We start from the raw sequence: 12,097 nt of genomic DNA on the forward strand, positions 1-12,097 counted from the left end.
TTGCCAAGGTATGTGTGTGGAAGTTAGAGGTTTACAGCTTTATGTAGAGTTAATTTTCTCCTCCCGCTTACACGTAGGTTCCAAGAATCGAACTCAAATCCTCAGGCTTGCACACAGGGTACACTATCTGCTGAACATCTCACCCTACCTGTCAGTAAGCTTTGTGAGGAAGAAACCCTCTTCATGTACACATTCCCATGTGACTCAAAGCTGACTCATAAGAATACCGTCTTAGACCATTTTCCCAGAAGGCTCTTCTGAGAGGCAAAATCAGCAGCTCATTTCTCAAGGCCAGAGCCGTTCAGAGCACTAGGGCAGCTGAACTGCGCTTACACGTGACCCTAGAGCAGGACCTTCTTTCTATAGCGGCCAAGGAACAGGCTGTAGATTCTCTCTTTGACTGAAATAGGAACTGAGTGACAGGATTTGGTGCAAAGCAGCCAGACTCTTCTTTCAGCAACTCACCAGTTCCTCTGACTGAAGGCAGGGATGCTGGTCAGGCTCTGGTCGCTGGCAGGATAATACTGCGCATACGATGGGCGGGTGTAGGGTACTGATGTGCGTTTGTCCTCCTCATAGCTTTTCTTTGCTGCTTTCTTCTCAGCTTTGGTCAGCTTGTGATCTTTTCGGTTGAGGAGCAGTGACTCGTGCTCAAAAGGCTCCTGAAAACACAGGGGATCTGTGTTTAATTACCAGTCTTTGTGCAACAACAATTGACGTACAGTGAGCCTTATTTTAAAACCAAGAAGAGGTTGGTTGTCTCCAAAATTGGCAAAAACCCTGCTTATAAGCAAACAAGCATATTCTGTCAATAGTGTAAGTTCATGGGCTGGTGAGATATATCCTAGTGACATGAATTCAATTCCCAGAATGCATATACAGGAAGAAAGAGAGAATCAACTTTACAAAGTTGTTCTCTGACTTCCACATCCATGCCATGGTGAATGCACGAATTCACATATATATAAACACATACACACACTTTCAAAAATTGAAAAGGGGCTGGAAAGATGGCTGTGGTTAAGAGCACAGATTACTCTTGTAATGAACTCAAATTAAGTTCCCAGCACCCATATTGGATAGCTCACAACTGTCTGAAACTCCACCTCCAGGGGGATCTGACACCTCTGGGTTTCACAGGTACCTGGCATTCATATGCGTGTACACACACACACACACACACACACACACACACACACACACACACACACACACTCACACACACACACCCCTTACCAAAAGAATAGAGTTCAGAGAATTAAACTGCATTCAGAACCTTGCCCCTCCTCCTGTTAGGGAGATCCATAATGGTCAGATTATTGTACATGGCTGACTAAACTCAACATTTCAATGACTGGAGGTGCTGGGATCAGCAAAAGAATCACTTCTGTCCCAGTTGTGTGTATTAAATACCACTTCAGAAGGAAGCAGGTTTACCATACAAGCTTTCACCGACTGAGTCTGCCATGCCAAGGACTTCACACGTATGAGATGCTTACCTTGGTGATGAGGTGAGGATACTTCAGGCAGGCAAGTTGCAAGACTGACTCCTTGATCCCCTTTATATCCAAAGATGTTTGGGGAGCTGGCTCCTTCTCAACAAAATGCAGCAGGTTTTCCACTTCCTTCCGGGTGAAGTTCAGCATTGGATTTAGATCATCCACGACCCGATCTAGAAGGCAAGAGATAAGAACAAGTCAGCACTCATGAAAAAGCCTGAAAACACAATGACAAAGGTCAGCGGAGAAAGGGGCTTAACTGACAGTATGGAAATCTTCCACATACAAAGTCAAAGGACAGACAGAAGATCCTGGAAAATGGAAACATCACAGAAAACTACCAGCTCTGATTCCTAAGCCTACATTCCACAATTTGAGGTCCATCTCCTTAATGACTTGAATTAGAATGATATGGGAAGAACTTCTGGCATTCCGTGATTCAAAGCCTATCTGTGTGCCCATGCCCTGCTCTTCCCCTCATACCCTTGATCCCTTATAGGACAGAGGTTGGTACAGAAGTATATCTGGACTAACTTGGAAAATGGCCCACCTGACATGCCCTGCTTGGAAATCTGCCGGTCATAGATCTTCTTTTCAAGAGTATAATCAGCCACGAGTCGATAGATGTAACAGGGCTTTTTCTGGCCATAACGGTATACCCGACATACTGCCTGGGCATCATGGCAAGGGTTCCAGGAAGCATCAAATACCACCACTCGATTGGCACCAATCAGATTCACACCCAAGCATCCGGCCCTTGAAAACATAAGCCAACAACCACGTGTCCCTTACTCCTAAAGATGTTTTTATTTTCTTTTTTGTAAGCTTTGCCCTCTCTGACTCCTACCCCAGTATCACTCCTTGTCTCAAGCAAAATAAACCCATGAATTTTGACGTCCTGATACTGTTTGTTCCTCAAGCAGTGAGAAGTATGTTCTCTGATGTCCAATTGGACAGTATCTATAGTTCTTCATCTCTCTGTAAAAGGTAAAGCCCCACAAAAGGTAAAGAAGCTCCAGAGTGCTGTGCCTTAATGAGTGAAATGTCTGTAGTAAACTGTGTGCAGTATTTTACTTTAATACCTAAGAGGGATGTAAGGCTCATATATACTAGGAGTAGTAACCCAATATATGGGTGGTAAGGGCGGGAAGAACAGGAGGGGCTAACCACCAGCACGAGCTACATCAGAACCTATTTGAAACAAACAAATTAAAGAATAACCCCTATGCTGTCGAACACTTTCTTACTAGAAAGCTACAGAGCCTTCAAGATACTTGTCATGAGACAGAAAACATCAGCCTTTTATCCTTACACTACAGTTTACATTTTAATTTTTTTTTTTTTTTTTGGTCTGTTGTTTTGTTTTGTTTGTTTTGAGGCAGGACTTAACTGATTGAGCTCAGGCAGGCCTTAAACTCAAAATTCTCCTGCCTCCTGATTGCTAAAACTGAGTACTTCCTTTTAAAGCATTCTTATGTACGCCGATCACATTATCTAGTGTGATAAAGCACTCCTTGCCATACAGCTCTCCTGGGAGAATATCTAATTATGACAATTACTAATGAAGGTCTCAAAGAACTTTATAACACTGTGGTGACTACCTTCATAACAACTTCTCCTGGGGTTCCCTTTCTGACCTCAAAAACTAAATTACAAAGCTGAGTAGATCTCATCTCAGATTAAGATAAGCTTTGTGGTGCCTGCCCAGATGGCAAATTGCATGAACTCACCTTGTAGAGAGAAGGAACAGCCAGGTGGTGAGGTTGCTGGGATCATTGAACTGATTAATGAGCCGCTCCCTCTCAAAGGCAGGGGTGCTACCGTCTAGCCCTAGGAAGAAAGAGAAAAACAAAAAATAATAGATGAGGGCAGAGAAACTCAGCAAAGTCACCAGGCAAATGTTTGCATTTTCAAAAAACTTTAAAAAGAATTTTAATTGTATACATGTGAGGGAGTGTAGGTGTATACATGTGAGCGTAGATGCCTGCAGAGGTCACAGATATCAGATCCCCTCGAAGCTGGAGCTGTGTTTGTGACCTGCTAAACATGGAGTAGGATCTGAATTCTGATGTGCTCCAAGAGCAGTTTGAGCTCTTAGCCACTGAACCATCTTTCCAACCCTACAAATGTGTTTTGAAAATGCCATGGGTCTATGGTCTATGTTCTGGACATCAGCACTGTGAAACTACTCACAGTAATTCTCACATGTAACACAATACTATAAAATACAGCTTGGCAGTGGTGGGGCACACCTTTAATGCCAGCACTCGGGAGGCAGAGGCAGGCAGATCTCTGCATTTAAGGTCAGCTTGGTCTATACAGAGAAACCCCATCTTCAACAGCAACCACCTTATTAAGGCTAAGGTTTCTAGACTTAAGAGTGCATTCGAGGGGCTGGGGATTTAGCTCAGTGGTAGAGCGCTTATCTAGGAAGCGCAAGGCCCTGGGTTCGGTCCCCAGCTCCGAAAAAAAAGAACCAAAAAAAAAAAAAAAAAAAAAAAGAGTGCATTCGACTCAGCTATGGAACTTAGAAAATATTGACTCAGGATACCACTCAGTATCATACCCCAAACAACCAAACAACCAAACAACCAGAAAGGTCAGGTTTGGTGATACACAACTCTAATCCCAGCACTGGGGAGGCAGAAGCAAAATGGTCCTTAACAAGAGTTCAAGGCCAACCTAGTCTACACTTTGAGGACCAGGCCAACCATGGCTACATAGTCAGATCCTGTCTCAAAACAAAACAAAAATACTTGAAGCAGTGTCATTCATTAAGAAAAAGACGAAACTTCTTTTTGGAAGTGGAAGAAACAACCACCTTTAATTATGAAGCAACTTAAGTGAGGGGAGAGACACCAACTGTCAGGTGGAGTAAAGGACAAATCAATGAGATCCTAGGGGCGGGGGTGGCAGAGCTGACTTACGACTGTTACAGGAAGCCCAGGTGAGCTGCCTGGTGTAGTGTTCTCAGTGAGGATCCCAGCCCATTCCAACTGAGTTTGCAATACTGAAACACAGCTCACTGCTGTCCCATTGGACAATCCTTTAGGAAATACAAGCTCTGACCCTTCATTTCTGCACATCACTTCTCTAGGCCAGTAGTTCTCAAAGGGTAATTACTCTACCCTCATACATCCAGGGAAGTCTGGCAATGACTAGAGTATTTTTAGTTCTCAAAATTGAAGGTGCTACTAGTGACATCAAGTTGGGAAAAAAGCCCACAAATATTACTGAATATCCTACAATAGTCTGGCCCAAATGTTATCATGGTATTTCTGAAATTTTATTTTTTATTATCACTTAGTTAAGGAATCCTTTTAGATACCTTTTCTCAATCACACCATGCCTTCCACAAATATAAATATTATGATATAATGTAGACATGGTTATGTCATACACTTATAAATATACATGTGAAAAAATAATTTCCTCCCACTACACTCACAAACTTTTCATCTTTGGGGTATTTAGCTCCCTCGTAGAGAAAGTACGACCCAGGTTTACATTCACTCTGACCCTGATGGTCATTAGGCCCCAGTGGTTCTAAACTTTCTAATTCTTCTCATCTTTTCCAGAGGCTCCTTCAGCTACTCCTACACAGTGGCTCCAGCCTCCTTAGAACCCAGTTTTGAGCCATGCATGGTCACGAAGGCTTCAGTCCCAGTTCTTGAGCTATCTCTCTAGCCCTGGGAGTGGTTCTTTCTTAAAAGCTACTTCTCATTATTATCTCCCTCTTTCTTGGCTAATCAATTATTTCTATACACTTGAAGAAGAATGGAGTTGAGAAGAGAGAAAGAAAGGAAGCCCCTAAATAGATCTTGCCAAGACTCCAGAAATAAAGCAGTGACAAACTCACGGAAGTAGCTGACATTTCGAACCCACTTCTGTGCTCCTTGCCCCTCGGCACCAGGCGGACAAGGCATGTCTCGTTTCCCTAGGAACTCCTCGATGAGAGCCAGGGTAGAAAGGCTCTGGCTGAAAGGGAAAAAGTAATTCAGATGGCTCGCAAACCTAAGGAACCTTTTCTTACACTCCTGCACAACCTTCTACGTCGAGTTCCTACAGCCTTCTCCCTGTGAGATGGAACTCCTTTAACAACCAAGATATTCTCCCTAACTCATATATTTATGAGCACAACACAAAAAATAAAAAACAGAAAACAACCAAATAAACAAACAAAACAAACAACAAAACAATTATTTCTCTGGTTCCTTAACCTCTCAATTGAAAATTCTGAGGTTTAACAGTATTCAGCAGTGCAATCTTCATGGAAATACAAATGAATCTAACTGTAGGCCACAGGCAATCGAGACAGATCCACTTGACTGTTTTCAAAACATTTAGAGAGCTGAGTTATTGAAAAGCACTATGAAAGTCAGGGGGACAAGCTTGAATCACTACTGACTGTCACATGTGGAGGCCCTCACCTAAGGCTCCCAAACCAGGGTCCTTGGAATATACTGTGGTCAAAAGCAATCTATTTCATTCCTGCTTCCTTGCATATAGTCAGGTCTTGATAAGACCGAAAGGCCCAGCCAGATTGACCCTGGCAAAAAATTAATATCACTAACTTGGCCTTATATGTAAAACCTTATTTTTAAAGGGCAGAGTGGGAGAAAGAAGGATTAGCAAACATGCTCTATAAAGGACAAAACAGAAAACATTTTAGGTTTTATAGCCCACATATAGGTCCTTTTGTTTGTTTATGTTTGGTTTTATTTTGTTTTTTTTGAGACAGGGTTTCTCTACATAGTCCTGGTTATTCTAGAACTCACTATGTAAACCAAGGTGTCCTAGAAATCACAGAGATCCACCTGCCTATGTCTCCCAAGTGTTGGGATTAAAAGCTACCACACCCGGATGAGTACAGATACTCTTTATTCTTTTTACAAGACTAAAAGTGTAAAAACAAAAACAAAAGTGTACCTAGTTGGGTTGGTAATCTTACCTTTGTGGAAGGCCGAACCAAGAGGAATACAAATACCTATATACCTTTAATAAATACCTTTAATCCCACCATTTGGCAAATGCAGGTAGAAGAATCAGGCATTCAAACCAGCCTGGCTATTGAAACCCTGTCTCAAAAACCTGAAGAGGGCTGATGAGACACCCAGCAGGAAAAAGCATTTTCTGCCACGCCTAGAGTGCTTGCCTCGTGTGAAAGAGGTCCCAGGCTTAACTCCAAGCACCACAAATTTAAAGTAAAATAAAATTAAAAAATTAAACATAAATAGAGTAAATACACAGATAAATACTGAAGAAAAAAGTAAAAGCTAGCCAGGTTTGTTTTGGGCCGCAGTCTGAAGGACTAACTAGAATATCTAGAATGTGATCTCCAATGTCAACACAGTTTTCAGTCTTCTCTGTGGGGAAGAGGAAGAACCTGGGTCAGGTGCTGGGATGTAAGAAAACCGACAGGTGCCTGGTTACAGAGCACAGGAAAGACACAGTGCAAGTATGAAGCCCCCTGGCCTCACTCTGTAGATGCTGCTCTCATCCTCCCTACGGATGTCAAGCATCTTCTTACCTAAATACAAGAATCTTGTCCCCAAGCTTCACACTCTCTTCAATCAGGTGGAAAAGAAGTACCATCTTGGGAGAGTTTTCCAGGACTCCAGTCTGATAATTAGTCAGAAGATCCTTGGCCTGCAAAAGAGAAGCAAGGAAGATTGGGGCAGGCCCAAGGCTAGATGGGTAGAAATAAAGTTCTCTCCTCTCTGGCAGTTGCCTGGTAACCCTGAGGGTTCCTTCACAGGCCCCTCACTGCAGTGTGTGTGTACACTCTCCTCTCCCCAGGCTGGTCATCACCATCCCTCCTCAGAAACAGCTGTGGTTACTGGAGTCTCTGCTTGACTCACCCATTCATATGTAACGATGTTATTGCCCCGTTCCTGGAAAGGATTAAAGCCAACTCCCTGTAGGAACTTGCTATTGGTTGCTTCTCCCATTGAGGAAGGCAAGGCACTATCTTCTCCCTTGACTTTTGTGCCATGTGGTGGACAGCGGGTACTGGTCCCTGCTGAGCCAAGTTCTTCCACATCTAGGTCCTGCTCATTGGCTAGGTTTTCCTTCTGAAGGGCTTCATATAGCACATCAGGATGGTTCCAGATCTAAAGTAAAACAAAAGAAAAGTATAGAGCAGAGAACATTCCAAGGGTGTCCCAAGGAGTATGGAGACATGCTCAAACAAACAGCTGCTACAGCTCACACTGCATTCCCAAAACTAAATACCCCCGAATATACCCGCTCTAGTCAAAAAGCTTGTAATTCACTGCTAGTTTGATGACCATGACATGTGAACAGAAGTGCCATTGTGTTTGGTGTATAATCAAAAGGGCTGTGTCACTAGCATTTCATTCTTAACTCAGACAGGGAAAGAATGCTTTGTTTTTATTGTGTGGCTACATTCAGCTACTGTACAAAACGAATGAATCCCTATGAAAAAAATCTGATTGATACATAACCAGTTGGGTGTAATTTCAGGAACGACTCGTAGGAAAAGTTGAGATTCCTGGAAAAGGAGAAAGTAGGAAGAAAATATAACCCAGGTTACTATTGAAAGAACACTTTTGCATTTGTTTCCTGGCTCTGGTCAGGGCAGCGGCTACAAAAGCAGTATTTTGAAAGCCATGTGTCATGGCCCTTGGAAGGCTGAGGCAAGAGGATTGCCAAGAGTTTATGGCCAGTCAAGACAATGTGGTAGAACTCTGTTTCGAAAGACAAGAGATATTTTGAAACCCCATCTATTACCAGGTGTGGTGGCACGCACTAGTAAGCCCCACATTCAGGAGGCTGAGGCAGGAGGATCTGAGTTCCAAGACAGTTGGGACTATACAATGAGATTCTAATTGAATGGATGGATGGATGGATGGATGGATGGATGGATGGGTGGGTGGGTGGATGGATGGATGGGCAAGCGAGTGAGTGAAGAAATTCCACCTGATCCCAGAGATATATCTCCAGTTAAGTGGTGAATCAGGAACAATACCTAACAGGTCTTCCAAGAATATAAGCAGAGACACTAAGTCAAAGAAATATGATCAACAGCAGGAATGAGAAAGATCTTAACATATCAAGTACAGACCAAGAAAAAGGTACTTTGTATAACTTCTTTGTTTTCTACTTTTTGGAGGCAGTGTCTCCCTATGGAGCTCAAGCTGTTCCAAATCACTATGCTCTACTCAGCCTCCTGAATGCTAGCATTATAGGCATATACCAATAGGTCCAGCCTCAGTCACAAAGTAGTAAAAACACATCTATCCCACAATGGTCCTCTAGCTCCCTTTTTTTCCAAGTCAGTAAGAAAGGATGGTTTCTGGGGTTCAGGACAAAAAGGAAGCACTGAGAATATTATATGAGCAGCACCAAGAAGTTTTGTGGCATACAATCAGCATGTCTTGTTTGGAACCCCCAAACTGGAGAGAATACTCCAATGTTGTGAATGAGGGCAGCCCTTTCCACTTTAGTCTTCCTTCCCCAAGAATTCCCATGAGGACCCAGTCCTAGGACTTATGTGCACTCTTAGTTTCCATCCATTTCCCTGAGGGCCCCACTTACCTTGCAGCATACACAGAAAGCCTTCAGAGGATTCAGCCCCAACCAGCCACTGCTACCACAATCCCGGAAACGGTCCATGAATTGTGTGTACAAATCCCGCTGGATCTGAGAAAGCCGCACCAGGATTACATTCTCTTCTTTGGCAGGGAGGTGAATCTTCAACACAGTGTGGCCTCTCCTACAGAGGCAAAGAGATCAGAGGTGGCCTATTGGAAGCACACCCTGGAACTGTGTTGAGGATAAAAACATGGCCTTATACTCTGGTCACACCTCTTCTGAAAATCTCTTGACATGCAATGCTTCCTGATGTTGGAGCAAGATGATACTGACAAAATGATCCCATCCCGAGTCACAACTAACTGGGTAATTAGGGCAAAGGAACTCTGGTTCTTGCCCCAATTCAGGGATGCCCCTCTGAGCTTTTCCTACAGTTGTCATCCTACCAGGAGGAAATCAAGAGCTGCTTTAAGCCAGCCTACACCATATCAACTGGGAATGCTACAACTGGTAGAGCAACATTCTAGAATATATATTCTTTTATAAGATTCAGCAGAATGCTGGCTCATTCTTACTTTTAAAAAAACAAGTTAAAACAGGTATTTTCAGTAACTTTAAACTTTTTTTTTTTTTTTTTTTGGAGCTGAGGACCGAACCCAGGGCCTTGCAAGCAAGCGCTCTACCACTGAGCTAAATCCCCAACTTCAGTAACTTTAGATGACACCAGCTTGAGGTTCCTGGCCTCAGACTCAGTCTCTTGAGTGTTAGGAGACATGTGTCATCACATTCAACAAAGACAACTTCTGAGTGAAGAGCTTATAGGCTACACTTCCAGGGACTACAAACAATACATCGGTACTCGTTCAATTTTATTGCTGCCTCATAGGAAGAGTTCTCTAGTGGTAACATTTCCCCTTCATAGTTCCCATTGAAGAAGTCAGAAAACTGGGCCTCACCTCTGCACAAAGCCCTCTAGGAGGCTGTGCAAAACATGGCTCCGGTAGCGCATGAGGCGGACATCCTGAGGTGTGCTGTCAATACACTGTCCGTTTAGGATAGGGCGTTCAAACATATTGCTGAACTCCTGACGAGTACCAAGGAAATCTGGGCGCACAAAGTCCACCATGCACCAGTACTCGATGAGGTTGTTCTGTAGAGGGTAGCCGGTCAGCACTACCCGCCGACGAGAACGTATGTTCTTCAGAGCCTGTGAGGTGCTGGCTTGGCAATTTTTGATGCGGTGTCCCTCGTCACAGATTACCACATCAGGACCAGGGCGACATAAGGCCTTCTCAAACTCTAAGGAGGGAAGAGGATCCGGAGTCAGAGGGTGAGAGGGCCTGCTCTTAGTCAATAATATGAGAAGTAGGGGAGAGCCCTGGAAAAGACAGAAGAAATGAAGGAAGCAGGGAAGCAAGAGTCAGCCCCCATTGACCAAAGGGAAGCAGCCAGATAAGCTCCTACACGTTCTGCGTGAGGCGACCCTCGCCACTGACTCCTGCATTAATGTCTCCTCATCCCCATTCCTTTCCTTATTTTACTTATTCACTTTGCATTTTCATTTTTAAGCTAAAAGTAAAAATTACTTGCAATTCTGGGATTTAAAAAATTGGGGGACAGGGATTGGGGGTGGGAGTCCTGTACAAATTGTGAGTTTAGGGTTAAAAATAGCTCTAGGTAAAATCCATATGAAAAACTTAGACACCACAGTGGGCTCTTGTCAGTCAGCATTTTGGGTCCTTCTAAAGGCTGGCTGATAGGGGCTGGTTAAGGGCAAGGTCTCACAGTCACTCACTGGTCCTTGTAAATGGCACGTTCACCCTGCACAGAAGCAAACCCAGGACAAACATACCACAGAATGAAGACTTATAAAATGAATGGTTTCAACATCCTTAAAAACCTTCTTTAAACAAAGGTTCTTTAAAAAATAGAATGGAGGGGTTGGGGATTTAGCTCAGTGGTAGAGCGCTTGCCTAGCGAGCGCAAGGCCCTGGGTTCGGTCCCCAGCTCCGGAAAAAGAAAAAAAAGAGAGCTAAAAAAAAAAAAAAATAGAATGGATACCCATAGGTCAGTACATTTCTTAATTCCTCGTCAGAGAATCTTCTCCTTACAGAGGGCAATTAACACAGAGACACACAATGAGCAACATGCATGTGCTCAGCCATGAATAAAACGTGTCTCTGGGGGTTGCGGATTTAGCTCAGTGGTAGAGCGCTTACCTAGGAAGCGCAAGGCCCTGGGTTCGGTCCCCAGCTCCGAAAAAGAGAACCAAAAAAAAAAAAAAAAAAACAAAAAAACAAAAAAAAAAAGTGTCTCTGTCTCTCTGTCTCTGTCTCTGTCTCTGATCTTTGTGGAAGAGATGGTAAATAATTTCAAGAAATCTGTTTTCTGGACACAACAGAGCAGCTAAGCACAGGGACTCACAGTTATCAAGACAGCATGCAAAAAACCCAGGCACATTCAAGCCAGGTGAAGCCTCAGCATAGAGGAGGGAAGGTGGGCGGGATTCTCAACATTAGCTGAGGTACTACTAGTATTTGGGGGCTTCACAGGGAGTGGAGGGGGGCAGTCCACTTTCTTCAATGATATCACCCCCAGAGGGTCCAACACACACACCGCCAAGAGCAACTTAAACTGAATTTGAGTTGCAGGAATAGGAGTAGGGAGGTAAGGGTGGAGAGGGCAGGTCTGGGGGTGGGGGGGGGGGGGGAGTTGGAGGAGGGTGATTAAAACACATTATATAAAATTCTCAAAGGATTACCAAAATATATATCATATATTAAAGTTTTAATTTTATTAAATTATGCATTTTATTTATGTGTGAGTGTTTGTATATATGTATGTATGTATGTATGCATGCATGTATGTTTGTACACCATGTGCATACTTGATGCCTGTAGGTCAGAAGAAGGCACTGAATCCCCTGACACTGGAGTTACAGTCATGAACCATCATGTAGGTGCTGGGAAAAACTGGGTCCTCTAGGAGAGTAATAAGTGCTCTTCACTGCTGAGCCATCTCTAGAGCCCTAAATATTGTTC

At 43.5% G+C, this 12,097-nt stretch overlaps 1 protein-coding gene across 4 annotated transcripts in view; it reads right to left on the reverse strand.

The window, feature by feature from the left end:
• Rad54l2 (RAD54 like 2) overlaps positions 1 to 12,097 on the reverse strand; it is a 103,313-nt gene that overhangs the window by 12,522 nt on the left and 78,694 nt on the right. For all 4 annotated transcript variants that reach the window (XM_087562894.1, XM_087562893.1, NM_001134520.2 and 1 more), the window contains 9 exon segments: positions 10,013 to 10,355; positions 9,060 to 9,237; positions 7,361 to 7,612; positions 7,030 to 7,148; positions 5,359 to 5,477; positions 3,230 to 3,329; positions 2,050 to 2,255; positions 1,500 to 1,672; positions 466 to 662 (listed from right to left, as the gene is read on the reverse strand). In XM_087562894.1, coding sequence (XP_087419020.1) covers positions 466 to 662; positions 1,500 to 1,672; positions 2,050 to 2,255; positions 3,230 to 3,329; positions 5,359 to 5,477; positions 7,030 to 7,148; positions 7,361 to 7,612; positions 9,060 to 9,237; positions 10,013 to 10,355 — 1,687 coding nt within the window.

This window comes from Rattus norvegicus, chromosome 8 (assembly GCF_021556685.1).
Source record: "Rattus norvegicus strain SHRSP/BbbUtx chromosome 8, alternate assembly SHRSP_T2T, whole genome shotgun sequence".
NCBI lineage: Eukaryota > Metazoa > Chordata > Mammalia > Rodentia > Muridae > Rattus > Rattus norvegicus.